This window comes from Prenolepis imparis, unplaced genomic scaffold, assembly GCF_030444845.1.
Source record: "Prenolepis imparis isolate NDT839.2.m4 unplaced genomic scaffold, iyPreImpa1.0 SCAF_1, whole genome shotgun sequence".
Lineage (NCBI taxonomy): Eukaryota > Metazoa > Arthropoda > Insecta > Hymenoptera > Formicidae > Prenolepis > Prenolepis imparis.
Window position 1 is genome coordinate 15,861,047 of NW_028141159.1, and position 27,996 is coordinate 15,889,042.

The following is a 27,996-nucleotide window of genomic DNA, read 5'->3' on the forward strand; positions in this document are numbered from 1 at the left end:
GGACCAGAAGCAACCGGACGATAAATCGAAGGAAACCGCGACGACGGCAGCGGCAGCGGCGGCCGTGGCAATGCGGCCAGGCGCTGCCGGCGTCGACAAGAAACCGCAGCTGAAACCGCAGAAGCCGTTTACGCCGCCGGGCGGCATACCCGGTCCGAACGGACTGAAAATGCCTCCGTTCATGGAGGGCATGCCTCACCTGCCGTTCGCGCCCTTCAACTTCTGGAACCCGGGACCTTTCATGCCCTCGCCCTTCATGGGTGGCGCACCGAACGTGCCGATTTTGCCGGAACAGTACTTTGCGTCGCAGAGAATGCGCGGACTGCAGGAGCAACAACGAAACGCGGCGATGGTACAGCAGCAGCAACATCAGCAACGAGACGGCAGCGTGAGCGTATCCGGAACGCCAGACGCAGCCGGAACCTCGAACTCTCGAAGCGCGTCGATAGCGAAGGCACCGCGCGACATGGTGGAAAGTATCTACGACGGGTCCGGGGCGAACGGCAGTTTCTTGGACAATCTGATCAGGTCGAGCCTCGAAACAGGCATATCAAGGGACCAGCGACCGATGGCGGAAGTGAGGAACCAGCAGCAACAATCATCGTCGCAGGCGCAACATCCGGAGACGATGAGCAGCAAGACGTTGATCGATCAGCTCTGCAGAAATACAAGGAAAACTCCGCGGATCGCGCAAGACAGTAGCGAGGACGAGAGTTATCGAGGACCAGCGGGCAGGATAGTGCCGGAAAGGCCGGAACGTGTGCCTACGGTTGATCTCAGCCCATCGCCATCGGAGAGAGGTCGCACGGAGGACGGCAGCGATCGGCTCACGTCACCACCGACGCCTCTGTCGATCTCCCGAGCGGGTAGCAGGGACGAAGATAGCACCCGTGACTCGAGGATCGATCGCAGTAGCAGAGAGCGCGAAGTTCACAACGGCGGCCAGGAGGATCGCGATAGAAAGCAGCCTTTGAACCTGCAACAGCAACAGCAACCACAGCTGAACCATTACCCGGACTTACACAACCTCTACGCCGTATCAACTGACAAAAAAAGTGCCTGTGATAGTAAGCTTATAGTAGATCATTCGAGCCAGAAGACTCAGCCGCAGCAACAACAAAAGGAATACGCTGCTGTGAGCGGGCTGGTCGTGCAACTGCAGAGGGGCTACAACACCGCGAGCAGCAGATCCGGTGAGTCGACTAACAACAGCCAACAGCCGGCGGCGGAGCAACGTGGCCCCGCGCTCAGCATGGAGGACTCCGTAGAGCAGTAGACAAAAGTCAGTATCAGTTATCAGTAAAGTATACAATTATGAGTACAGTAAAAAAAAAGAAACAAAAGGAGACAAAGATCCGTATATACAGTAAGCCCACATTCCCGCCCAGATCTCTCCGCCATCTCTCACACGCACCGAACCCGTTCTTGCGCCTTCTCTCGTTGTTGCGCACCGCGAACGAGGCTTCCCTTCGCGCTCGAGCACGATAAAAAAACTGGAGAAAATTTTTCGCGCCGAATCTGAACGCGTTCATGAAACGCGGCGCGTTTGCGAAGAGACGAAGGGAATCCTCGAATACGTCGGCAACGCGATGATAACTCCGACTATTCCATACACACTCTCCTGCTCTCTCCCATGACCCCTTCGTTCCAATCGAAAAAAAAAAAAGAAAAACTTCGAACGTTACGAGGTAAGTCTAGCGCAAAAAGGGGAGAACAAAAATGGCAATTTGTGTGACGCTAGCACAACCAATCCCCGTAGACCCATTGCGATTCCTCCAGTTAACCCGCCGTACGAACCCGCGTCCAGCTGGCCGCGGCCCGGCCGATCTGGCATCAGGCGCGTGCAGGAAAAATAAAACACACTTTCGACTATAGGCGAAAGCACGGATATTTCGGACCGGAGTATCACAGAACGAAATGGATAAAGGACACGCGCGCGATATTATACATATATTTATCGTGCCGAGACACGCTTCAGCAGATGCACGGACCCATTCTACAAACGCGTTTCTACAAGCCGGACATTCCACGAAACATCTCTTTCAAACGTATCGACAACACAACACAACAGCACATAACAGTGACATTACACATGTCCACGAAACGAGTATACACACATACGCGAGTATACAAAAATGGGGAACATAACGAGATACTTAGGCGTTGCGCGCGTACACGCGTCGTAAACCGAGATCTTGTCACTCTACCTAAGAGCAGTAGCTTCCTTTGCATCGCGAGTGCAATTTAAAGCCGATCTGAAGCCTATTTTTACTTTAAACTCCAAAGAGAATCGGTGCATCCGAGTCTCTTTGGTCCTGCGATCAATTTATCATAAGAAGGAGGCTCATTCGCGATACACGACGCGATGTATGCGCGAAACGCGAAAGCGTTAGTCGTTCGATGATTACTATTACGATTATTAATTAACCGCTACCATTATATACCAATCGGTGGACGACGATGAAAGGTCAAACGATGGAACAAAAATGCCGACGCGACAAACAACATATTTTTTCCTCTCTATATGAGTGTAAAACTATCTAATGCAAAAGAGAAAAAAAAAACTTATTACTTAACTATTAACACTACTTAACTCGTAAGGAGCGACATAACTATATAAGGAATAATATATTATATATACATATATTTTTGGTCATTACACGAGAACGTGTGCGAAGCGAGAACAAGCCAAGGCTTTTGTTGGCGCGCGTAGATGACGTTTTTTCCACGAGAGGCGACAATATTTCTATAATCTCGGTTAGTTTCGAGGCCGGCGTTCGACGCAAACGCGTCCCACATATTCGGGCATATGTTGAATACGAAATGCAAAATAATGCACGGAAAGTACCGATAGCGGGAAGCGGTCTTCGTTGTTGGCACGATCAAGTCGAATGCTCACGTCCGCTTGTTTCTCGAATCCTCCTTATTTACGGAGGATTTGACAAATGACTCTTTAATATTCTTTAAATAAGCGTAAACAAATTTTTTCAACTTTTTGACATTTATTACATTACATATAACTACGAATCTTATTTATAAGGATATTGGAAAATAGTCTTGAAATAATATTAAACAAAGTCTTTTTTTTATCGAATTAATTTCTATTTAGTCTTACGACTCTTCTAGGGTGGTTTTTTTTTATCTCGCAATTACGGTGACGAAGATCGCGATCTTTTGAATCGAAAAAAGCGGTCCCAATCCAAGGCAAAGATAGAAAGATGCAAACGCGAAATTGAAACGTGGCAGAGAAAAAAGAAATTTAAAAAAAAAGAAAAGATACTATTGCAGCGCGCGCGCGCCCGCTCTCGATTCGATTTCTCCGATACCGAAAAGATGTTTTTCTTAAGCGCGAGATGCCCACTTTTTGATACGAATACAAATTTTCTACCGCGTAGAGAGAGAAAGGAAGAGAGGCTGCAGTTTTGCAACAGCGGAGGCGGCATTGTATCGTTTCTTCGCGAGGGAAAAGACTCATAATTATAAAATTTAGGAATGTTTTAATATCTAAGTTTTTTTTTCTTATCGACTCCCGCGAGCGACATATATATTCATCGGGCAACCAGCAGACTTTATCGTGACGCGTCGGGACGAATTTTTTGGGATGGGCGGAACACTTTGAAGCGCGTCTCGATCGTCCGTCGCCGGTTTGGAATTTGGAATAACGACGATACGATTATCGAACGAATGACGAATTGACGTTTCGAGCGGCCACACGTCTCTCTCATTCGGTTTTTCTGCGGATTCACGCGATCGTGCACGTCCAATTATACATTCGCGATTGTGATACGGGGAAAAAAGCATACTCGAGACACGGTAAAAATTTTCAAGACCGATGAAAATTTGGAGTCTCGACGAGAGATAACAATTGTCTGAATTTTTATCGCATCGTATATAATTGATAGTTACGACGAGAGATAACAATTGTACAAATGTCGATACGATGACTCAGTCAAAATTCGCGAATTTTGTCTGACGTGAAATTAAGATAATAATTTGATTAGAATATAGACTCTATGTATCTCTAATTCACAGACTTAAAAAAATTTTTCCTATTCCAGCTATGTATATATGTTGAGATAATTATTATGTGAAATTTATAGAGATAACGATATTTTGAATTTGCATATATTTCTCGGGATGTAATCTTCAAATTAAAGGTAACAAGTTGAAATTTTTGTATTTCTCTGATAAGTGTCGGCGAGATGTGCACGATCATGGAGAGGTATCTTGTACCTCTCGATTAAAAAAGAATTGCATTTCGCGAATAGAACGATCCGCGGATAGAATCACCATGAAAGGACGATTTTCGTCATTTCGTTAATATGGCAGGCAGGCCGTTGGACCAAAACGAAATCGACGGAGGCGTAAAAAAAAAAGCCGGAACAGGATGGATCGGAGGCCAGTCGAACGCGAGAAAACGGCGACAAAATGATATAAATAAAACGGTGCTGTAGTGCGGGCCAGGATTTCCTATTTTTCTCGCATAGTCGAGGCGTAGACGAGGGAAAACGACGCGAACAAATATTAAAAAAAAAGAAAGAAAGATAATATAAAGCAGCAGAGCGCAAGAAACGAAAAAGGATGATCCACACGCACTCATCTCATGACTCTCTTTAAAAGTAACGACTGAAAGACTCTAGGCTGTACATAAAGTATAAGGCATGTATGTTCGGTGTTTTAAAAATGCAAAAATTCCTTATTAACGCAAAAAAAATTATACCTACGAAAAAAAGTAAACCATATTAAGCAAGGCTACTCTCTCGGTGTTTTTTGGAACTAAACTTAAAATTTACCCTATTTAAAGCAAAAAAACCGTGAATAATGTAACTTTAAAGGAAGCGCGCGTAAACGCGAAAACAAGTTATTGAGTGTAAACGTTAAGGTCTCCTTAGGGTTAAAGAAAAAAAAAAATAAAAAACACAAGCTGAACAGCAACAAAGCGAAATGCAAGCTAATTATGATTGTGTGTAAACGTATAAATTTAAACCTTCTCCTCTTTGCCCTATATCTGTTAGATCACTTTTTAACTGTCCACCGCCTCCTCCTCTCCCTCACTAATCACCCTTTTCTCCCCTTCACTTCACACTCCCACACACAAGAGACACACTTTCGACAAAGATATATAAATCACTCGGTGTGTGATCTGAGCTACTCGATGCCTCCAAGTCTTTTTCTAAACATTCACCGTTATATTATGCGAAAAAAATGGAGGGAAATATGTTTATACACTTGTTCCGTGACCACTGATTCACTCATCCCCCTCGACACCCTCTTCCACAACCCCTTATACCCGCGAACTCGCATCATCGATACACCCAGAAATTAAAAAGCCCCCGATATCCTTTACCGAAAGATTTATCGTTAGATGTGAAAAAAAATGATATTTATCGTGCGGATGATAGTAAAATACGTGCGTACACTATGATTGTCGTTAATTCAATTTACGAATTCAAGTTACGATGTTTCGTCGCGACGTTTGGTGCGGTCTATAATCGGCGGATCTCGAGTCTCCACGATCCATCGAGCGTGCAACACGGTATACGTCTTTCATCTTTTTTTTTTATATTTTTTTAAAATAATTTTCACGAGAGGATAAGTGATGTACGCCGGAGGGAAAACGTAGAAAGCGCGAAAGCGAAAAATGTGGGACGAAACTGTCCGCGTCCGGTGTCGCCGAAAATAATTCGCGGTTGCCACGGATACCTGTTCTTCTTCGTGCATTCGTATATTGCGCGTAATTGGATCAAATTCTGTCGCAGACAAAGCTCAGTCGACGATCAAATTGTCGTTGGTTCTATAGCATATACGTTGTCCAATTAATACCTGCAATTTTGCACATGTTCGAGAAAAATCGGCCGGAAAAGAAATTGCTCGAACGATCAAAGTAACTCTTTTTTAAATAGAGACAGTTAATTAATTATTTTTAATTATACTTGTATAAGAAATTCGATATTTATGCACGTTTGAATTGAAAAGAAATGATAAAGATTTGAAATTGAAATACGACACGTTATGCATCCAAGGAAATTCCGATGTTTTCGACGACGCGGATCGAAGATTTACGTGCGAAGTTCGCAAAACTTAGAATGAGATTGCGATAATTAGTATCGACGCGTAATTAATGAGACGTCCGCGTAATGATCTCGCAGCGACACGTGTCTTGTCGTGGAAGTTTAAACTACCCTCGTTTACAGTATACATACACCACTTGTTTCTCTCGTGACAGGGTCGAAAATTCTCACTCATTGGCGCGATACTTACGAAGCATCTCGTGCGACATCAAAATTATAATAGATCGCTATCCGGACGAGCGATCGCGAGATGATCTTGTTCCTTTTGCGCGAGAAACGTTATTCGGCGTCGACCGAGGAAGATATCTATCTTTCTGGCGACTTTCTAAACTCTATATGGAAGAATTTCCATATAGTGTTAGTATAGAAGTTTTTAGAAATTTGCAACTATGCGCGATCGTCGGGGAGAGAAAGGGAAAGAAATGTGAGAACTCGAGGCTATAGGCAAAATACCGTTGTAGACGCGATTGTTGAAGCACTGTCGATTTCTTTTTTTCGTTCGTTTCTTTTTCGGGAGAGACGGCGGGACGAGGCGGCACGACGAAAGTTTCTTCCTCCCCCAAGTAAAAAAAAATTGTATTGTTCTTCGTTATCGAGAGATCGAGATTAAAGTCTCTTTTGCGCTCGCGCATCGCACGACGACAATCTTCATTCAAAGATAATTGGTGAAGAAAATCTTATATTGTTTTTTTTTCTTGTATCGTTATCTTTAAATACGTAATTACTCCGAGGAAAACACAAAGATCGTAAAAGACACGAGAGACATCTAAAAGACATCCAGAAAAAATTGGGATCTCTTCACACTCTTCAGTGTCTGCTGTGTCTTTTGGATAATTTGTGTTGCCCCTCGGAAGTGTCTTTTCCGTCTTTCGAAAAAAAAAACGCGATGATTATCGTATTGTGACGCGCGATAAAAAAAATGCATTCGCAAAAGAGATGCGTAACTTTGTTCTTGTGCGGTCGAAGAATTCAGAAGAATTTCTTTAGCCCTTTGGTCTGTGCACATCCTGTCATCTCTCCCTTCGTCGCGGGCGATACGCTAAAGAATCCGATGACGGATTGGTCGAATATACGGGGAGAAACAGAAAAAAAATCTTTAAGAATTAAAAGATGATATATTATATTAAAATATCTGTGATGTAAAAAGTAACAAAATTTTGATGTATATTTTTCACAAATTATTGTAACCAGCTAGTGTATATGTAATAAGATTACGAATATATTATATATATAATATATATGTGCATATATTATATATATATTATATATACATATATATATATATATATGAAAAAAAAGAAAGACTATTGTAATTACGGTGTGCGAAGACAAAGTAAGACAAGACGAGTAAGGGAAGGCAAACTGAGAGTTGACAAGATAAAATGAGCAAGTAAGGGATGTAGAGGGAAAGAAAGAGATCGAATAAAAGAGATAGAGATAGATAGGTAGAAAGAAAGGGATACGGAAGAAGCGTGATTGCGAAATTACGTTGATCCACACCGGTGGTCAGACGGGACCAAGATGGCATCGCTCGGAAAGTCGGATCCAAAGATTCACGTTTTTTGCGTTTTCGTTTTCACGTTTCTCTTAAGTTATCGCGCATGTTCGTCCGTCCCTTTACATCGGGACTCGATCGAAAGGAAACAGAGAGGGATCCTCGCTCGTCTTCGCTCCATTCTCGCGAGAGGGTGGCTAGGGGAAGAGCGAGATTCGTGGACACCCCTTTTCAGGGATACGCGCGGACACAAAATCCTCCGACGACGATCCTCTTTATTTCGAAACGTGCGTTTTCATGTCTCGTTTCCACGACGAATGGATTTCGGGCGCGATTCGAATAATGGAAAACTGGAAGATTTGGTCCGATTGGCCCTGAAACGGCTCAATGTCAGCTACCTCACAATATTGTCACGTTTGGTATGATACGAACGAGAAACGTTTGTGTGTCATGAACGTGGATATACTATAGAGAAAATGATTCTTATAATTTAATATTTTTCTGCAGAAATCCATTTTTATAAATCCAATTACGTACATTAATTTATCTAAAACAGTGAACATTATATAAAGACAAATTTTAAAAAATTTTTCAATTGTTTTTAAATTATAAAATTTTGTAGTATATACGATAACAATAGAGATTGTTGGACTGTTGAACATTAAAATTGCTTAGACTGGAAAAACATATATTAAGATCGATACTCTTGATTTTTCATCTACTTTCGAGTTATCTAGTACTTTTATTCTTTTTTTTATCACGAATAGAGTTTCCACGGACACACGGACGTCAGCAGGACGAAGTCGTGTGAAAATGGTCTAAACAGTTCCAAATTGTGCCTAAGTTATGAGAGATTACGTTTTTAACGACTTGCAGTAGCACGAACGAAGAAAAAAAAATAGATGAGAGTATCGTAGCAGCAAAAAAAATAGATGAGAGTATCGTAGCAGCAAACAGATTCAGTTCGAGCGCGCTTGATCTGGACGGCAACGGCGAACGCGATAGAGACAAAAGCGATATATAGAGTTTCTTATTAAAGTAAATTAAACAAGGGTGTAATATTATCTACAACATACGTTTCAGGGCCGTCCGATCGCCATCTTGCGTTCAACCTTATGTTCCGTTTTTTCGAATAAGTGCAATTAGGTACACGAACACACATTAACAGACACGCATTCATGCTCCAACATACACACGAAACATGCGCGGGATCGCACACACATACATACATACACACACATGTCAAAAATACACGCGAGACACGTCGAGGAAAAAATGAAGTAAAACGAACTGTTATGCGCTAAGTTACCGTTTTTTAAATTCTATTTTCAATTCACGCATTCTCGAATGTTGGGATTTTCGTGATCAACGAAGAGCTGGCCTGTCGTTCATATAGGGATACATGCGCTCACACACACACACACACACACACACACACACACACACACACACACACACACACACACACGAGACATACACAATCAAGCGACCGACGTCGATTCGACGAAGAGAAAGGGCTGTCGTCGTGTTACGCGCGGATCTTCCCCCGAAATTTTATCTCAAACGATTACGAAATCATCGCATACTTGATCTAAATTCCCGACTGCGAGATGCGCATAGGTTGCATTTCTCCTCGCCCTCGATATGCATAAACGAGGATTACTCGTTACCGGTATCGATCGCGCTGCACGATAGACCTCGCGTGAGTTTCACCTCACGGGGATGACATTCGTTGTGATCGCGAGACATTTCTATATATGCGGTTTTTTACATTTGATTGTTCATCACATGTTTATACAAATGTCATCGACCACTACGGAGTTGATAAAACTGATAAAAATTCGTTGCATTTTGAGAAATTGTTGATCATTGAACACATTAGTGCTCTTCGTTATATTTTTAAACTATTTCCTTTTTATTCTGGAAAACGTTAATTGTAGAACGAACCAGACAGGATCGTTTGCAAGAAACATCAGTTTCACGGAATTATTATTAAGTATAAAATTAAAAATAATATGAAATAATATAATTTAAACTTTTTATCAAAACGATATACAATTATTAGCTTTTTAAAAAATTTGTCACTCAGATAAATTTGGAAATTTAAAATACTACTCGAACGAGAGAAGCAGAAAAATTGCATGAAAATTTAAAGAATTCTTTCTTAATTTTTAATGTTTATCTAATGATGATTAATGAATTACACGACTTATTTTATAGAAAAACATTTCATATATTTCTTACATCGTATAAATATTAAAATTTTATGTAAAATGCAGAGGATTATCGTGACAATATTATTGACTAATGAAAAAGAAATTAAAAAAGAATAGAAAATAATCGAAAACATACAAGAGTGAGGAGGGGTGAAAACGGAAGATTCGCGCGTTCACGAATTCGACAAATCCGCGCGAATGCGCCTGAACCAATGTAGCAAATCGAGAGGGTCTCCTCCGTCGTCGGTCGAGAGAACTCGGTACCTTTCTGATCGGAAAGCTTTAATAAGCTCGTAGGCTCTAGTCATGCAATGACTCTAAAGACGTTAGAAAGAAAAAATAGAAGCTCGACGATTTTGAGCGACATCGTATACGTTGATCGACCGCGCGGAGACCGTAAAAATAAATGCGAAACAAATAGAAAAAAAAAGAAAAAAAAAAACAGAGTACCGACCGAATTGTGTTCAACTGGGCGATTCGCCACCGTCGTCTCGACGTCGGGATTGGCGAACATGTAGATAGGGTAGATAGATATACGACGAACAAGTCGGAAGATTTGAGCGCGAGAATGGCAACATGGGGAAAACTGGTGCCGAGACCTCGTCTCCGAAGGGCCACGAAGACGGCGAGGGCTCTTCGTATTGCGACTGTCGAGTGTATTCCCGAGCGCGAATTCGCGACAGCTGAAAATGAACGAGCTCTCCGCGAGATTGTACATTTTCGCCCTATTCTATTTTTCGTTTTCTGTACGCGCTCTTGGAGCGTGACAATCAGAAAATTCGGTCCACTCCGCATTTTTAATCGGGTAAAATGAATATAAATCACCGTGCGTTTGTGTTATGTGTATATTTCTCGAATCGCAAAAAGCAAAATATCGTGAAATATCGCGGATTGATAAATTTTCGCGCGATAATTAAATTGTGTATTGATTAACGGCGATATCGAAACGGCTTATCCTTTAATTTGTGTGCTGAATATAATCAATCATAGAAATGAAACAGATTACACGTTATGTCGATGCGATATCGAATTTAATGTGTCTACAACAATCGACGTATTATTTTATTAAGATTATATGCAAAGAAATTTATTTTTACATTATCGTTCTCGTGATTCTTTTACCCATTGTTGTGCCAATCAGATTAATCGATTCGTTAATATTTTTTAATCAGCAAAGGTATTATGCTCAACTTTTTTTTTTTAATATTAGATTTAAGTTTTGTTCTAATTATCGGTCTAAAACTTCCACGAAAGAGAAATTCGCGAATTGCATCCTCGACAGTCGCAGATCTCATTCTCGCCGGAAGGCCGGATCGGGGATGATCGTTTCCGGCATCGACTCTCAGCCTAGACTCTTCGACTAGTAGCGATTAGATAAAAATGGCGCTGGTACTACGCAGCTAGCACCGATGGTACTCGTAGTTTGGCGCTTTAGTTGTTTATATATATCATGTTCTTTTCTATATATATATATCTATCACTACCATCAGATCTGGCTTGGCTACGCGAATCGCCAAGACTGCGATAAGGCGATGAGCCACGCTATCGAGACGACGAGAACTCGTGTTCGTCGACGAAGAGTGCCGATACTATCGAGGCAAGCAAAGTTTTTTCGTTTAATCATCTTGAATATTCGCGAACGATTTGCCGAGATTTTATCCGCTCAAATATTTCTATTGTTAATTGTATACCATGTCAAATTGATGGGAATTCGGGAACATAAAAATGTCTAAAAGACATCATCGAAACGTCCTAAATTTCCAGACGATTTTTAAGCATTTCTTTAGTTATTTGAAAAATATAAAAACATGCGGGAAAGAAGTAAGAGAATTAATTAACAAAATCGCGTTACATATCGGAGGATCGATCGTCGGTATTCTAATCATCTAATCAAACGTCAGTACCAAAACGTCACGCACCTGAATACGCCGGAACTTCAAAGTACGACCAACTAATTTACGGACCAAGTACGCTGAATCGCCGGTAACAAATCAATCAAAAGACATACGCATACGCTGAGAAAAAAAAATGTTCTCTCGTCTCGCGCGTGGCTCCCGCCGTTCGATCTCGAAGAGCAGCCAGGTCGGATCTCCTTCTATGGGCAACAATGGTTTTAATGATTAATTGAAGAAACAAACAAAAAAGTAAGACTCTTATAATCTCGAGGGAAAGAGATAAATTAGGGAAACTAAGCATCCGATTCTCGGAAAATCCCCCGAGCCCCTTCCTCCGCACCACCCTGACAACAGGATTTGACCCCCCATCTCTCACCCCACCGCCAATGAAAACCACCATCCCTGTACGCTCTTATTACAGCTTTAATCCACAGCTGACTTCTCCCTCACCGGCCGCATTCGCATACTCGGCGAAACAGCATATATCAGAAATAAAAAAGTACACGCAGTCTGCTCTCTAACATTACAGCTACAACAACATTGCAGCCTCCCGATACCAGTCGTCTCCTTACAGTAATCCGCGACGGGGCCGCCGAAACGGGATCGAAAGATTGTGTCGCGTTCGCGACAGGACGCGAAAAGATCGCTTTTTAGAAAACGCGCGCGACGATTTAGCATGACCAATTCGACAACGGAGCATATCACACGAGGAACCGATCCGAGGTTGACGGGACGCGGAGAATCTGTTTTTCAGCAACGCGGGCGCGATTAATTGTTGCATTGCGCGATTGATTTCCGATTCGTTCGAGACGTCCCCGCGGATTCGGAGTTCCTTGAAACGGGTCCAATCGGTAGATTAGAGATCGGAAGCGCGATGTTTCTCTCGGCGGGACAATCGGATCGATCCTGGATCGGAGCGAGCTTGACCGTCCGCGCGCGCACCTGGCTGTATACTCGCCTGGTGCTCAGCGATCAAAGCAAAAACAAAGCAAAAAAATAACAGATAACCGGCAATAACACATACACACTATACAGGCAACAATAGACATTTCTCTCAGCATGGGCATGCAGCGATCCCGTGGTGCTCACGGCACTCGCGAAACGATCGCCATGCGACGAAGCAAAGGAAAATAAAAAAATAAGAAATATAAGCAGATATATACAGATTAACTAAAACTCTCTACGTCACATATACATATTATCCAGCAGTGATTTACGCTAATGCAGATGCCACGAAGAGCAATGCAAAAAAAAAACACAAAAAAATAACAAGGATCGCCTCGGCCTCGAGTCGCGATCGACTCGGAGCGAATCGACAGCTTCTTATTCGGATCGCGCGATCGGAAAGGAACGATTGCGCGATCGATAGGGATTATTGTACTACGATGAAAAAAATGACGATCGCGGATCGTCTATCGATCGCCGTCGATCGCGATGTCGCGAGGTCGCGGGCGAGGTATCCCGCAAATCAAAACCCGCAGTCAGTGCAGAATATAATAAACGATAAGTGCAGAGGAAACAAACTACTATAGTATAAAAACACAGAAAGGTATATTATATATATAAATATATATATAAAATATATTAATTATTATTATTATATGATTCTTATATGATTATTATTATTATTAAAGGATACATAAAACAATATTATTAATAACACCGAAAAAAAGTACTATATTACTACTCTATTATTAATTATTATGATTCTTATTATAAATTTAATGAAGACAAAATAACATTCCAACCGTCAATGTGCCACACGACTTTTTATATATGTGCTCTTAAGGAAAAAGATGCTAACGCGCGAAGAGTTAGGGGTACGCGAGATTAAACAGATGATCGTTGTAAAGCAGCGAGGAGAGAAGCTTGAAGCGAACATGTTCGCGTAACAATTGATAGGGCTCCTTTAAGGAAAGGCTCGAGAAAAAATCGAAGGAAGGCTAACTTTAACGGGCGTCCTTTGTGTAATTTTTTTTTCCTATTTCCACGAAAGATCTCGTCGCTTATTTCGCAATTAGAAATCCTTCGCCGCAAGTTTTCGTTCGGACAACAATAATTATTTGCCGATCGCCGGGTTTAAGTAGATTCTTTTTTTACTCGACACCTATTCTTGATTCATTTTTTTGTGCCACTAGGATCTTCTTTCACGTTTATCGTAGATATTTTCTGATTCGATTTACCTCTCGCAAACAGATTACAGGAGTAATCGAGAACTGTCGTTCATAAGATATTTCTAAAAAAAAATTTGAGATCCTCGATATATTTCGAGAAAAAGTTCGGGAATAATTTGAGAATTTAAGATGACGCACATCGCGACAGATTCGACATGATATAAAGTTTTAATTTTAGATCTTGGGACCTGTGAAATTTATATCTGCTGATTTAATTGATCCGCGACTGAAATATTTGCTCTTTATCAAGTGTCAGACAGTCAGACTCAACAAAATAAATGACGTAAAAACGTTTGTTAAATTATAATGAGGGAAGATTTGGGGACGTGTCAGAAATATCTTCGAACTAAAAACAAAAAAAAGATTTTTATCGAACAAGTATTTTTACCTTGTCACAATACGTTTATATTTAATTTATGGGATTTGAAAACGATCGGATCCATACTTCGATGAAAGCTTAATGCTGCGTGTTTTATTCAGAATTTCCTTTTTGCTTTTCATTCGCAGTTTTATTCCACGTTTTATGCTTTATATCCAATATCGTAAGCTCGTGAATGTAAACGCGGGAAGAGTCATGCGATAAATGGTACGAAACAAGACGGGAAACCTTCTGTAAAACGGAACACGTCGCGTGAAAAGAGCCAGTGCAAATATCTCGAGGAGACCATTCAAAGACAACGAACGTTCTCGATTTCTCTCGCAAGAGAGAAGAGCCACCCTTGTGTATCCCCGCGATTGATCCTTATCGGGGCGCATTGATAGGAAATGTGTCCGCCGATCGGCGACAAATCCGGGACGAGTGATTACGATGATTGTCGTTACGATGATTATATAATTAAATAGACGTAGGCGTAAAAGCATATTTATATTAACTGGCTTATCGATCGCGTTAATTGCCCTTGCGGTTGTAACGCGCGCAATAGCCGCCGGAGAGTGATTATTATCATTATTATTATTATTATTATTATTATTATTATTATTATGTGATTATTGTTTTAAAGGTGAGTATAGGAGAGAGAGAGATTGTAATGCGTGAATGAACGAGTGTATGTGCGTGTTCGAAAGTGCACGCATGCACGAGTATGGATGATGAGCGAGACTATCGAAATGCGTGCGTATGCATGAGATACGCGTAGATACAAATCCACGCATATACACATAGTATACACAGTGAATATAAATGCGCGCATGACACGTTATACATATACATACATTGCTACTGCCCAGATTAAAATATTCCACACAAACGAGCTCTAAAGGATCCATTATATATAAATATATATATATAAAATTTATATAAATATATTTATATATATTTGCAAATATATCTTTATTTATATATATTTATGTATGTGTTTAAAAAATTTTATATATATTAATTATATAATATTATATAATATAATTTATAATATATATATAAATATATTACATTAATATATATAAGTAAATATATATATATATATATAAAATATAAAAATATACTATTATATATATACACACGCACAACATCCGTGTGTTTCAAGATAAAGAAAAGACTAAATCTAAACATATATGTATACGTGTTCAAATATCACTGAAATAATCACGTACGCGATCGTGTGCAAAATCGAGACATGGATATCTTTAGTATGCACATAAATATACAAACACATATACAAAATGTAGATTCGCGCAGAGATTCGTGGGTGGTTTGCCGGATCGCGTGCGTCAATACAAATACAAAACCAACAAAGATAACGTACATACGACTTACTTTATTACAATATACATATGTATGTATGCATACGTACACGTCGATCGAATATTCGCCGACGATGGTTGATCGACATTGCCATCATTATCATCCTATCAACATTATCATTCCCATCATCATCATCATCATCATCACCATCATCATCATTATTATTATCATTGCCATCGTCGTTACATATTATTGCAGTCGTTAAATATCTCTAGAGAATTGATAATTATCCGTTTTGTAAACGGGCGCTTGTGCGTCTTTAAAAGCATATCTCTTCTTTGCCATCGCATGTAGCTTTAATTGATCACCTTAATTGATTCATGAATAGCGAGTCACATTTCGCCAAAAACGACGAATTTATATTAACATTATTATATATATACCTATACATATATATAATTCTAAAGTGTAATTCTGGAAATATATTATAGTCTCTTTTTTTATATTCTAATTTAATTTTTAGCGAATGGCATATTAATTTTTCGAGTTTGATAGTTCGATCGTGCAATTTTCTCTTTTTTTTTTTTATCATTGCTTATTTTTATCGTCAAGCTCTATTTCCCGAAAGCATTTCAAAAGTATCATCGTTGACTGGCTTTCGCCAAAATTGCTCTCTATGCAATGCGGTGACCTCTTGCACTTTCGGAAATCTATTCCCGAGTTTTGTACTTACTGACCTATTTGGACACAAAATACTTGCACTGAATGCGAACTGGACTAAATTGAAAGAGCCGAAAAAATTCGAGTATATTGCAACTTTCAAGATTGGCTATCAAGTTTAATGAAAGGAAACATTAGCACAGATATTTTGAAATAACGTAAGCATACATGCATATGTATTATAAACATTTTAAAGACTTTAGGCAATTAAATATACGTTTTCTACAATCTAAGTTTGTCGAAATTTTCAAAAGTCGAGATTTGTCGTTTCTTGACGTTCTTCATGTACGAAATGGCATCTTGTCGAACGTCAGCAGCAACAATCAAAAGCACATATGTTCATAGGCATAAGATATCAAAAAATGCTAAAGCGAATAGAAAAAAAAGACAAAAGAGGACGAGAAATAGAAGTCACTGTCGATTTCTCGATCTCCATAGAATGAACGTCTCTTGATCTTCTTCGTGAATCTTCGAACTCGCGAAAGGATCAATCTTTACCTGAACGATATCGATTTTCGATCTCCCATCGTTCTTGGGAGTCTCGTCATTCCACGATCATTCCACCGCGTTTTTCTAATCGTACTCTTATAATAAATCGTTTTGAGCGAATCCACGTGATCGTCAAAAAGTCACTGTCCGCGGCTGTGTGGAAGACTACACTAAATTCATTCCAATGAAGATACACATACTGTAAATTCCTACATTGTATAATTTTTTTTCTCGTAGCTCTTTCCCTTATTTTGTTGACACTATATACAACAACGACAGTCATCATAATCGAAACAAACACCTTTCTGTTTTTTCATAACGTAATTAGATGTTTGCGTGTGTGTTTGGGGCCTGTTTTAGTCTCCGAATGCATCGAGCGATGATCTGCGAGGTCCGCTCGTGCGAAGTCTTGCGAAAATACCTTTTACTTTCCGCGTTTGCTATACCTTTGCTCTTCCGCGACAACGGCAAATTTCCTGGCAGGTGCGCGGAAGGTGCCCATCTTGCGCGACAATGCGGCTTACCGCATTGTCGCGCCTTAGCACGCATGACCAAAAAGATGCGTGTTTCACCGAAGTATCGAAACGTTATAAAGGAAATGAAAAGGGAAAAAAAATACGAGGTCTCACAACTCTCACTGAGTGATGGCGAACACGAATGGCGCCCGTTAGTTTTGCTATAAAAAGCAAGGAATTAAAACGTTTAAGAAACTTTAAAAAAAAAAACGCAAAAGATGAAGACAAGTACTTAAGCGTCCTTTAGACATTCGTATTATTTAAATTGATAAATAAAATCCAGCGAGCCCTATTGGAGTTACAGATATCCACGCTGCTTTACTACGATGTGGTCCAACGTGAAATAAATCGTAATTCTAATTTGGTTGTATATATAGATTGCGCGAATCATATTTGTACATACCGCGTAGACGTATATACGTTTTTCTGTAAAGTGAAAACACATTTTAATAGCTCCGGTCGATCGAACCGATTCTTCTTCATAGGCAGAAACACGCTTAGAAATCCGTTTTTAACCAGTCACGATCCTACGTTAAATACTCATCGATGACGATCGTATGATTATCTATCGCAGAAGTGTTAACAGACTTTTTGCATGTGGTTATCTACGATCGGCGTTTCGAAAAGAAATCTTGATGTTGCGAGAAAAAAATCAATGTGAAACCAGAGTTTAAGAGAAAAAACGCCATTGGCCAGATTTATATATTCAACAATAATGTACTCGCGCGGACGAATTTCTATATTATTTTCGTCCGCAGTCGCTAAGTGTCAACACACTCTCTCGTCGTATCGAAACGCCGATCAGTAGCCGCCATGTATTGTATATTATCCATTGTTTTGCTCCTGATTGATCCGTGTAACACGATAGATGTTTTTGAAGGCACAACAATTGTCTGGATCTTCGAAATGTCGTCGATCGCGTTAAAAGCGACCGAATTCCATGCAATTATAAATATCGATATTAAATCGCGAGAGAGAAAGAGGGAGGGGGGAGGAGCGAATTTATTCTCTCTCTATTACGTCGATCGAATCCCTATTTATCGCTCTTCCCTTCGCTTCCAAACACGCGGCTTCGTTCGACGCCCTTTGTCGCGAACGAAGAAGAGAAGAATGCAATCTCAGGATTGATCAGCCGCTAAACGCGACGCGGTCGCCGACCTTCCGATCATTCGGCCTTAAGGGCACCCTCCCCCATTAAACAGGGCGTTTAATTAATCCCCAAGCTAATTAAGCAACAGAGCCAGTTCTATCGCGTAAAACACCGCGGGCGCGCCTTTTGGGCGCCGTTGTTTTTTTTTTATCGTTGTATCCAGCACGGCGGGAGCTTATTTCTTAAGCGAAGCACCCTCTCCCCCTCACCCTCTTTCCCTTCATCACAGCCCCCCCATATGCGATCCCTCTCGATTCGATCCCTCGTAAGGAGAGAGGACCCGGGTTCTCTACAACGGTGACAGTAGTGACGAGCGGGTCAGTTACAGCCCGCCGACGTAACGTTTAGCAAACGCGTCTTTTTTTTTGTACCTTTACTTCTTTGTTCTCGTGTCCCTTCGTGATCGTTCGTCAAGTACAACAACAACAACAACAGCAACACGACAAGCGCGTAAGCGGGATATGAAGCGCGTATATCTCGCACAGCGCGTACCTTTGTACCTTCTCGATCGAGCGTCCGATGCTCGATTGACCTTTACGCTCTACCCTCAATTTCTCCTCTCCCCCTTTTCCTCCTCACCCCCTCGTCCCGGATGATCTCCCCCTTTTTGATTTAAACGATGTATCTTCTAGTTATTAAGGTACCCGAGCTAAGTCCGAGGCGTATCGAGGATCGTACACTTCTCTTCACTCGGAATAAATTGTTACGATACAAGGGTTACGGTAGTTTTGTGTGTGTGTGTGTATGTATGTGCGTGTGTTTGCGAGTGTGTGAACGTGTGTGCGTGCTTAAAAAGGAACGTCTTAATCAGGCGCGAAAATAGAATGGAGCGTCTCGACGCGGTAGCATAAAAATATGACAAGAGTTCGATTTAATCGTTGGCTTTCGAACGTTCATTAAATTATCGCGTAAATATTCTAGTTATCAATGGGCGAGTTTCGTTCGCTCTCCAAGAGCGATAATCGTCTTATAATTGATAATTGATATAATTGGCGCCGCTGTGATAATTGTTGTCTTGACTGTGAATTACGCGCGATGCGAAATCAGTATATAAAAAAAAAAAAAATCCGTCGAATGCCAAATGATCGTTGAATTTATAGTTTAATACGAGAAATCGCGACGATTCAACGCGATTGAGTCATAAAATTTAGACAATACGTGTCGCGATTAAAGATATATCGCTGAATCAAAATTAAGTAAAAGAAAAATGTATTTATAAAAAAAAAAGAAAAACACTGTGCTAAGGAAATTATGCAAGAGCGGCGAGATGAGAATTGAGATCTCGATCCAACGATATGCCTCGATCTCCGATCTTTTCACCCACCCAACCCACCCACCCCCTGTCTTAGACGTAAATACTTTCCCGTAAGCTTGAAGAGGAAAATCGTACGTAAAGCAGCATGCGACCATACATATACAGACACCTCTCATTGCAAGACACACATGTATGCACACACACATACACTCACAAGCGCGAACACGCGATGGTATACACACACGCATATATACGTTCGTAACGAAGTATACAGTCTTAGTGCAGTGTTTCATATAGTTAGATAGAGGCGGCGAGAGAATATTTTTTATATTCTACATGGATTTTACAGTTATATATTATCGTTTCGTACCGGAATGGAGAAAATTTAAGGCGCGTCTAACGCGGTATATAGATATGCATATGTACTATATATATACGAAACCACACGATATAAAACACACATATATACATGATATATACATACATACATGCGCGCACACGCGATCTCTGAAATACGTGTCGCCATTTATTGTTTAGATCGCGATTGTGTATCGATTATCGATCAATCTTATTGCGGTAGGCGCTGTCGTTTATCGTATATACGTGTATACATATACGTACACATATACATGTACATACACACATACACCAACCGAACAAACACCCATACGTACACAATAGCGTAAGCGCATATACGTGTCATTCGTGCGATCTCGTCGACGATTATATATTATCTCATCGCTCAACGACAGGTTTATCTAAGGGCTCCTCGGAAGGGTCGGTCGATTAAATGCGGATATCGCCGGCAGCGGATGCACATTATGCCGATGCATCCCTTGCACTTTCTCCTTCCGGCCCGAAAGCTTTTTCTTACTCCTGTTCCGTGAAAGACAATGCCGGGAGGAAACACGGCAGGATCGCGAAATATCGCGCAGGGCATTTCTGACACGCATACACACACACACACACACACACACACGTACGAGAATAAACAATGTACTTGCAAATTAATTTACTGATCGTTTTTCGACGGAACGAGATAGTCAGAGATTGAAATCGGTTTTTCTCGATTTTTTGGCAATTTCTCACCTTATGATGCGATGGAATATATCTTACGTCAAATCGTCGAGTACAGAGATTATTTTGACGTGTCTATATAAAGTATATGAGAATTTAAACTTGTAAAGAATAAAGGTACACCGATTTCGATCGCTGATCACGAGGAACAGGAAAAATGAGGTACACACTTAAAACACGCGTACATGCGCCGGGCGAGAGCAATTTCGGAAGCAAGTTGACATATACAAACGTAATATGTATGTAATTAGAGTATTATTGTTTAATGCGTATAATTAGTAGTGTTACTTTCGTTGCGAATTTGTTTGAATGTTGAGACAGGGTGACGATTCGATCTCATCGAACGCGTCGATCGAGATTTGTGTGCCAAAACAATGGCGGGTTTACAGTTTCTACAACACGATCTTTTCGATACAATTTATAAATAATCTTTTTCGATTAGGAAAATATTTTTCACGCAATTAGCACAAATGGAAGCATTTTACTAATATTACTAATAAATAGTAATATTGAATTCGATTGAATTTTCTCATCATTTATGATATTTTTTATTATTAAAATTGAAGACACCTTCGATGGGACTTTAAGCGCGCGATCGCTTAATTTGTTTTATCGATAAATCCACCGTTTTGGAAGCTATACGAAATTGACGATGCGAATTTCGATGATGGGAGAGAATCGGCGCCGGGTGAAAAAAAATGGTGCGCGTTTCGTGCGACAAGATGCGATTGAGGAAGGACGTTCGTGGGGAGAATTAGGCGAGTAATAATTGACGATGAGGCGTGGCGAAGTGGAAATTCATCGGCGGTAGTCTGCTACTAATTGGACCGCGATAAATTTTGGAGAAGCGAGCCAATTTCGCACCGAGCGATAAATCAATTGAAGACCAAGGACTGCTGATATTGTTAATTGTTAATGCGAAGTGTCGGGATATATCCGATCTGTGATCGGAAACTATCGCGTGTTATCGTTTTTCGAAAGAGATTAATTTTTTTCTTTTTTATTAACACGCAGCTTTCTTTTGAATTAAATACGTAATCACGCGTGACACGCAGAATCTATGAGGCATGATTATCCTTCGTAATTGTTATAATATCGGCTCGATGTGATCCTCGGGCTTATTATTAAACGCATGTCGCGAAATCGAATATCGCGTTTTCCAATATGCGTAAAAAAAAAAAATCAGGTTTCAGTTATCGGAAACTGGAGCACTCTATCTCCATATTACACTATCGAGGGATATTAAAATGTTATTGAAGATACTTCCGACCAATTATATCACCGAAAAAGTGTGCGCGAAGACTTTAATTAAATTCTTTTTTAATAATAAAAAAATTTGGTGCAAAAAAAAGAAGATAAAATCTTTAATCGCACGATACAGATTTGACTCTTAAAATAAACACCGCATATACCATCGATAATTTTCCACTTTGTTACGAGTGCTGCCAAGTTTTTGCTATTTAAATCTTTTTTACGATCGATGAGAATTAAACGCGAAAGAAAGAGCGTGCAAAAAGTGATGTGTACCTATAATACAATATATAAAAAAATTTACGATAAAAACAAATTTCGCGTAACCCTTTCGAGCGTCTTTCGATGCAACGGCGTGTGATGAATGAAATGCGGTAAAGAAAACTGAATTTTTGAACGAAATGAGAAAGGAGAATGTAACAAGAGGGAAAAAGTGAGCAAAACAGCATGAAAAAAGGCAGGTAAGAGCGTGCGAGAAAACGAAGAAGAAGAGAGCGAGAGATCGACGTAAGTAATCAAAGGGCATTTTGTTGTGCGATCTCTGTGAATGAATGCGAGAGAGTGGCGAAACGATCGCGGTTGCGTACGTGGTTCGTAGTTTTCAAACATGTGATACGTCAGCCGGCAAGCTCGACTTCCGGGCATTGGGAAGAAGCCGGTTGGGTCACTTCTTCCGGCCGGCAAATCAAAAGGGGCCAGGGGAAAAGTGTCGGAAGTGTCGCCGGAGGTCGACGCTGGCTGGGTGGCGCACCTTTTGAAGGTTCTTTGAAATGTAGAACGCTCTTTTGTTGACGGTTGATTGTTGTCAAAATGGTTGTGAGGTATATTACTATTTGAAGTATATTAACGAGAGAAAGAGAGAGAGAGAGAAAGAGAGAGAGAGAGAGAGAGCGAAAGAGAGAGATATACGAGAGGCGGATGTGATGCGAGCTCGACGAGGGATATGTTACGCGATTTCGAATAACGTACGATTCGATATGGATCAGCCTCGCGGGAAGGATTCTTACTTTCCTAGCAAAAGAGGACTAGATTCGCGGACGGAATTCACGCGGAAATTTTCCTGTTCGAAGTTGCGTTTCGCTCGCGCGAGCTCGTCTTAGGAGGAGACGAGAGGGAAAACGTGCGCCCTCGGGATTCCACCGAGAGGTAAAATTAGCAGAAAATTCTCACGTACACGTGTATGTGTAAATTTGCTTTGTTGATCGTTGCATGCGAGTTCGTTACTAGTCCGCCGAACGGTGCGATTATAATTTCGCGGCTCGTAATTGATACGGTTGCGACGAAAATCGAGTCGATTTAATTTCGCGACCAAATGTCGAGTTTTCAAATTTTCCTCGGTTGTAAAATGTCATTGCTCGCGTGCGATGAAGTGAGAATACTAGACGAATACACACAATCGCTCGTATCTTCTTTATTTAAAAATTACATTTATTTCTCTTAATTATCCAAATGTTGCATTTTAATCCGTAGAGTCTTTACAGTTTTGTTTTAATAATAGTTCTCTTATTTGAATTTAATGTTTCATATAAATATATATATGTTGGAACTTGCTTGTATGTTAATGTTGATTTAGATCTTGTCTAAGTTTTGTTAATTGATACATGTGATAATTACATGTTAAATTGTGTAACGAAAAATTCGCGATTGCAGAAAGGGATAGGAAGAAAGAAACCGCGAGTGAAAGTCAATTTGAAAAAAAAAACACGCAATTTACATTACTGCAAATTGCTATTGTTAATTATATATACATATACAAATATATCGTAATTATACACATACGGTGATTAGGCGAATTAAAAACGCCACGAAGGAGGCTTCGAGGATGACTTTGCGGGCGCACGTTTTCCCCTCGCGGAAAGACGAACGTGATACACACAGTCGTCTCCGAAAGAGAAGCGCGTACAACTGGCATTATATATACATTATTCGCGGAGTTTGATCCGAAACATGTTAGCGCCGACGACGACGACGACGACGAATCGATGGCGTCGCGGCGCCTTTCCGCGTTTCCTCGGAGACACTTCGACGAAGACACGCAGACGCGCGTTCCGACCGGAACTCTCGGCGGAAGAAAATATGAGACTGATATAAAGCAGTATTCGAGTGCGAGAAAATTTGTAAATTGCGGCGTAGCCTTAAATAAGAAAGATTTAATTAGGTTTTTTCGGCGACCGGTGGCGACCGGTCCTGCGAAAAAGAAAAAAAAAAATTATTTCAATTGGCTGTAAGGAAAGAAAAAATAAGTAGAAAAAGAATAAAAGACACGCGTACCTCTCGTCAAGGGTCGACGCCCTCGAGATGTCCGCCCTCGCACGACGACGTATCTCTCTTATGTATAGTGAGAATAATGTTATTAGGTAAACTTAGGCGTACTTTAAAAGCGAACGGAGGAGAGAACGGAATGCAATGCCAGTTGTAGAACGGATGGAAAAACGCGAGAAGAACGTGTGTCTCGACGATGATACTCGTTCTCAGTGATAGACGATGGAAAATAGGAAAAGACACACAAGGGTAAAAAATATTGCGCTGAGATCGAGGAAGGGATGAAAGGGGGGAAAGCGAAATAACGGGCACGAAGTATGGGAAAAGCGACATGTATATGTATATAATATCGCGATAATATATTATCGGCCGTCGGGGATCGAATTTTTTGTTCTTTTCTTTTTTTTTTCATTTTTTTTCGTTTGTCATTTTTTGCGGTATACCGTTTTTTCAGGGACACCCTGTCGCCGCGCGAGATACGATTCGCGAGTGCACGCGCCTCGCGCACACGTAAATGCTGTTCATGTGTGTATACGCAATAGATTATTTCGGAATACACACGGATGTACCGGGGATAGGGGGATGGGGGAGAACAAAGAGAGAAATAGAGAAACGACAGCTTTACCGATAGTGAAACAGTAGTTATTTGCAACACGTGCACACACACGTAACACACACGCATATATTACACATGTAAAGTGATCCAAGCGATACACACAAAAAAAAATTGTATGAATATAACGTTTGCAGTTAGGTGGGACCAAAAACGACTTTATATCTCTATGTGCATATCCAAGCAACATGTAATTTAATTAATGAATTAATTAATTATCCATTATTAATGACTAGGTAAAGTAAAAGATCCATCGATAGCAATCGAGAACGATGACGAATGATTAACGAAATAATTAGCCTATTAAGTTTGTTTATTGATACATTATTCTATGATATAATAATTATTATTATTATTAACTTTATTGCCTTTATTATTATTATTATTATTTTATTATTGCATTGATTAAAGTGGCGATGATAATATTATTATTTAAACAATGTTCTAAGACGATTATCTTTAGATATTGAGTAGAAAACAAGTACGTATCTATAATTATTAATTATTTTTAATTATTATTATTATATATATTCTTATTATTATTATATTATTATTATTATGAGACATTTTGTTGTATTATTTTCAATAAAATCAAATTAAAAATATTTAATTTATCGTTTGGTTGGTTTTCGCTTTTCCGAACGTATCGAGCAACCGCATGTTTTCAATTTCTTTCATGTTTTGACGCTCGTAATCTGATTGCGCATCTTTTTAATTTATTATGTGTAAAGTCAATGCCAAAGTAATTTAATAACGAAAGAAATTGAAACATCTCATTGTTCATACACGGGAAAGCGCGCCTTATCCTAAAGTCCGTTGTGATCTTATAAGAGGATTGTTTTATGATCGCACGAGCAAGTCTTCTGAAATTAATAAAGACTAATAGAGAATCAAATGCATTGAGATAAATTAATTCTGAAGGTATCTGGCAAAAAAATATGGCACTTTTATCGTCGTTATGTAATATTAAAATATTTTGACGTTTTTTATTTCTAAAATCTTGAATTAATTAATTTAAACTTATTCAATATATATTCGAAATAATTGAATTTTAGTTAATTAATTTATGTGCTATTTATTATCTATCGTAAAGCTATTGTTTTCGAAGTGTTGTTAAAGAGCGACATGACATACATATAAATTAAAAATGACTGCGAATTAATGCTATGGTAAATAATAGAAGAACTAAAGAGATAACTGATACAGTGTTTATCAATAAATGGATTAATATAGTCTTATTTAATATATATAAGAAGAATTTATATATGTATACACACGCTGTGAATATTAAGCACAAATTGTACTCAAGAACACTATTTTTTATTATTAACAGATTCAAAGATTGTTCGAATTAAAAGTACTACTTTCAATGCTAATGATCAATGTTTTTTAGATATTTTTTAAATTTATAAATTTTTAAAAATATTAATTCTCCAAAAAATGTGTGGGTCTTTGTTTTGTAATATTTCCAATTTTTTTCTCGGAAGACTTGACGCGCAGTGAACGACATCGTAATTTGCGATCGCAACTGCCACCATCCCACCTGTATACTCTTCTTTTTTTACCTTATTTTACTTTGATTCAGTATTTGATTGTGATTTAGTTTAGTCGCGTCTGTATACGATTATCTCTCCGCTACCCTCCAATCACCCAATCCTTCGAATCCTTCCTCTTCATACCTCTCTGACCCTTTTACTCTCATATGTCTCCAGATAATTTTCGTGATTCAGAGGGTGGGAAAGGGTGAGAGGGGGAAGATGGAACCAAAGCTATCGTAAGCGTGAAAAAAACGGGGAATGCGAGATAAATCGAGAGGGAAGGGGGGGGGGGAGAATGATATAAAAAGCGAAAGCCAGAAAGAGAGCGTGTTATATATTATGGGATAAAAAATAGGGAAAAAACCAAATGACGGAAGAAGAAGAAGAAGAAGGCATGGAACAATAGGAACAAATGAGGAAAATAGTTGTAAAAGAGCCACACACACATAAACGCGTACACACGACACAAAAAGAAACACAAATGTACTAAGTAAGTTCATACTGCGTATTGCCTTTCTGACTTCGGTGTGAAAATATATAAATAAAAAAAGTCAGTCGCGTCGGGGCACGCGTATGTTTTCGCGCGTATATATTATATATTATATATTATAGTTATTAGAGCATTTTTTTGACAAGAAAAAAAAAGAGAGAGAGAGAAAGATAGAGACGAGAATTAGCTGCTTCCGCTTCTTCCCGACCAGCTTCCGCGTTTCCCCTCTTTTACACTTGCTTTTGGAATTCGAGAATCCTCCAACACGTACAAATGAAAGAAGATATAATGCGATTTTCAACTTTACCGAAGTCGCTCTTTCGTGTCTAGTCTAATTCCCTGAATTTAAGACCCTGTATTTCCGTTTGATTGATCAGACGGATGAGACGGTCGCGGAAGCAGCGGACGGCAGTTTTTCTTCGCGAAAAACTTTTTTCACGATTTTTCCGTAAGAGAAAAAGTCACACGCCGCGCGCGCGCGAAGTCCGCGCGTCCCCGCCGACTGTGTCTGTTTCATGTTTTTCAATATTTGTAATTTATCGATAAAATTATAAAAGGTATCGATACATAACAGTCTAAAGTGTGCGCTACTCTACATAATATTATTATATATAAAGTATAAAAGTATACATTATATATATATTATATATATATACATATATATTATATATGAAAAAGTATAATATATATATATTATACATACATTGGGATTGGTGAGAATATACGGTTTTTTCGCTTTGGAGTGTTATTTTCTGAAAATATTGAACAAAATATGGAAAAAAAATTAATAAAACCAATGAGTAAAAACAAAACAAAGGCCGTCCATGTGTTGATTTTTTTTTCATTCTCACCCGATGTGCGACACGTCGTCAACGACGGACGATTCTTCCTGTTGGATTTTGCAATTGCATTCACATCGCTGGAATACACAGGTGTGAGTATTGGGATGCGAATAACTTTATATGACGCGTAACCTGGTTTTTTTTCAATACACGAAATTATCTAACATGTCGAGCTCTGAAAGGGATTCAACATTCAAAGGAGAGCGCAATAAAAATGAAAGCAAGGTTATTTTAACATAGTAATAATATATATTTAACAAAT

The 27,996-nt window shown here is 39.6% G+C and overlaps 2 protein-coding genes across 4 annotated transcripts in view; both read left to right on the forward strand.

Annotated features, from left to right (window-relative positions):
- Eip93f (Ecdysone-induced protein 93F) overlaps positions 1-8,490 on the forward strand; it is a 47,810-nt gene extending 39,320 nt beyond the window's left edge. For all 3 annotated transcript variants that reach the window (XM_083058508.1, XM_083058524.1, XM_083058516.1), the window contains one exon: positions 1-8,490. In XM_083058508.1, the coding sequence (XP_082914634.1) occupies positions 1-1,276 (1,276 nt within the window). In that variant the 3' untranslated portion in view covers positions 1,277-8,490.
- LOC145933484 (uncharacterized) overlaps positions 8,485-27,996 on the forward strand; it is a 21,723-nt gene continuing 2,211 nt past the window's right edge. Inside the window, 2 exon segments of the mRNA XM_083033246.1 lie at positions 8,485-27,779; positions 27,782-27,826. Of these exon segments, the coding sequence (XP_082889372.1) occupies positions 27,747-27,779; positions 27,782-27,826 (78 nt within the window). The 5' untranslated portion in view covers positions 8,485-27,746.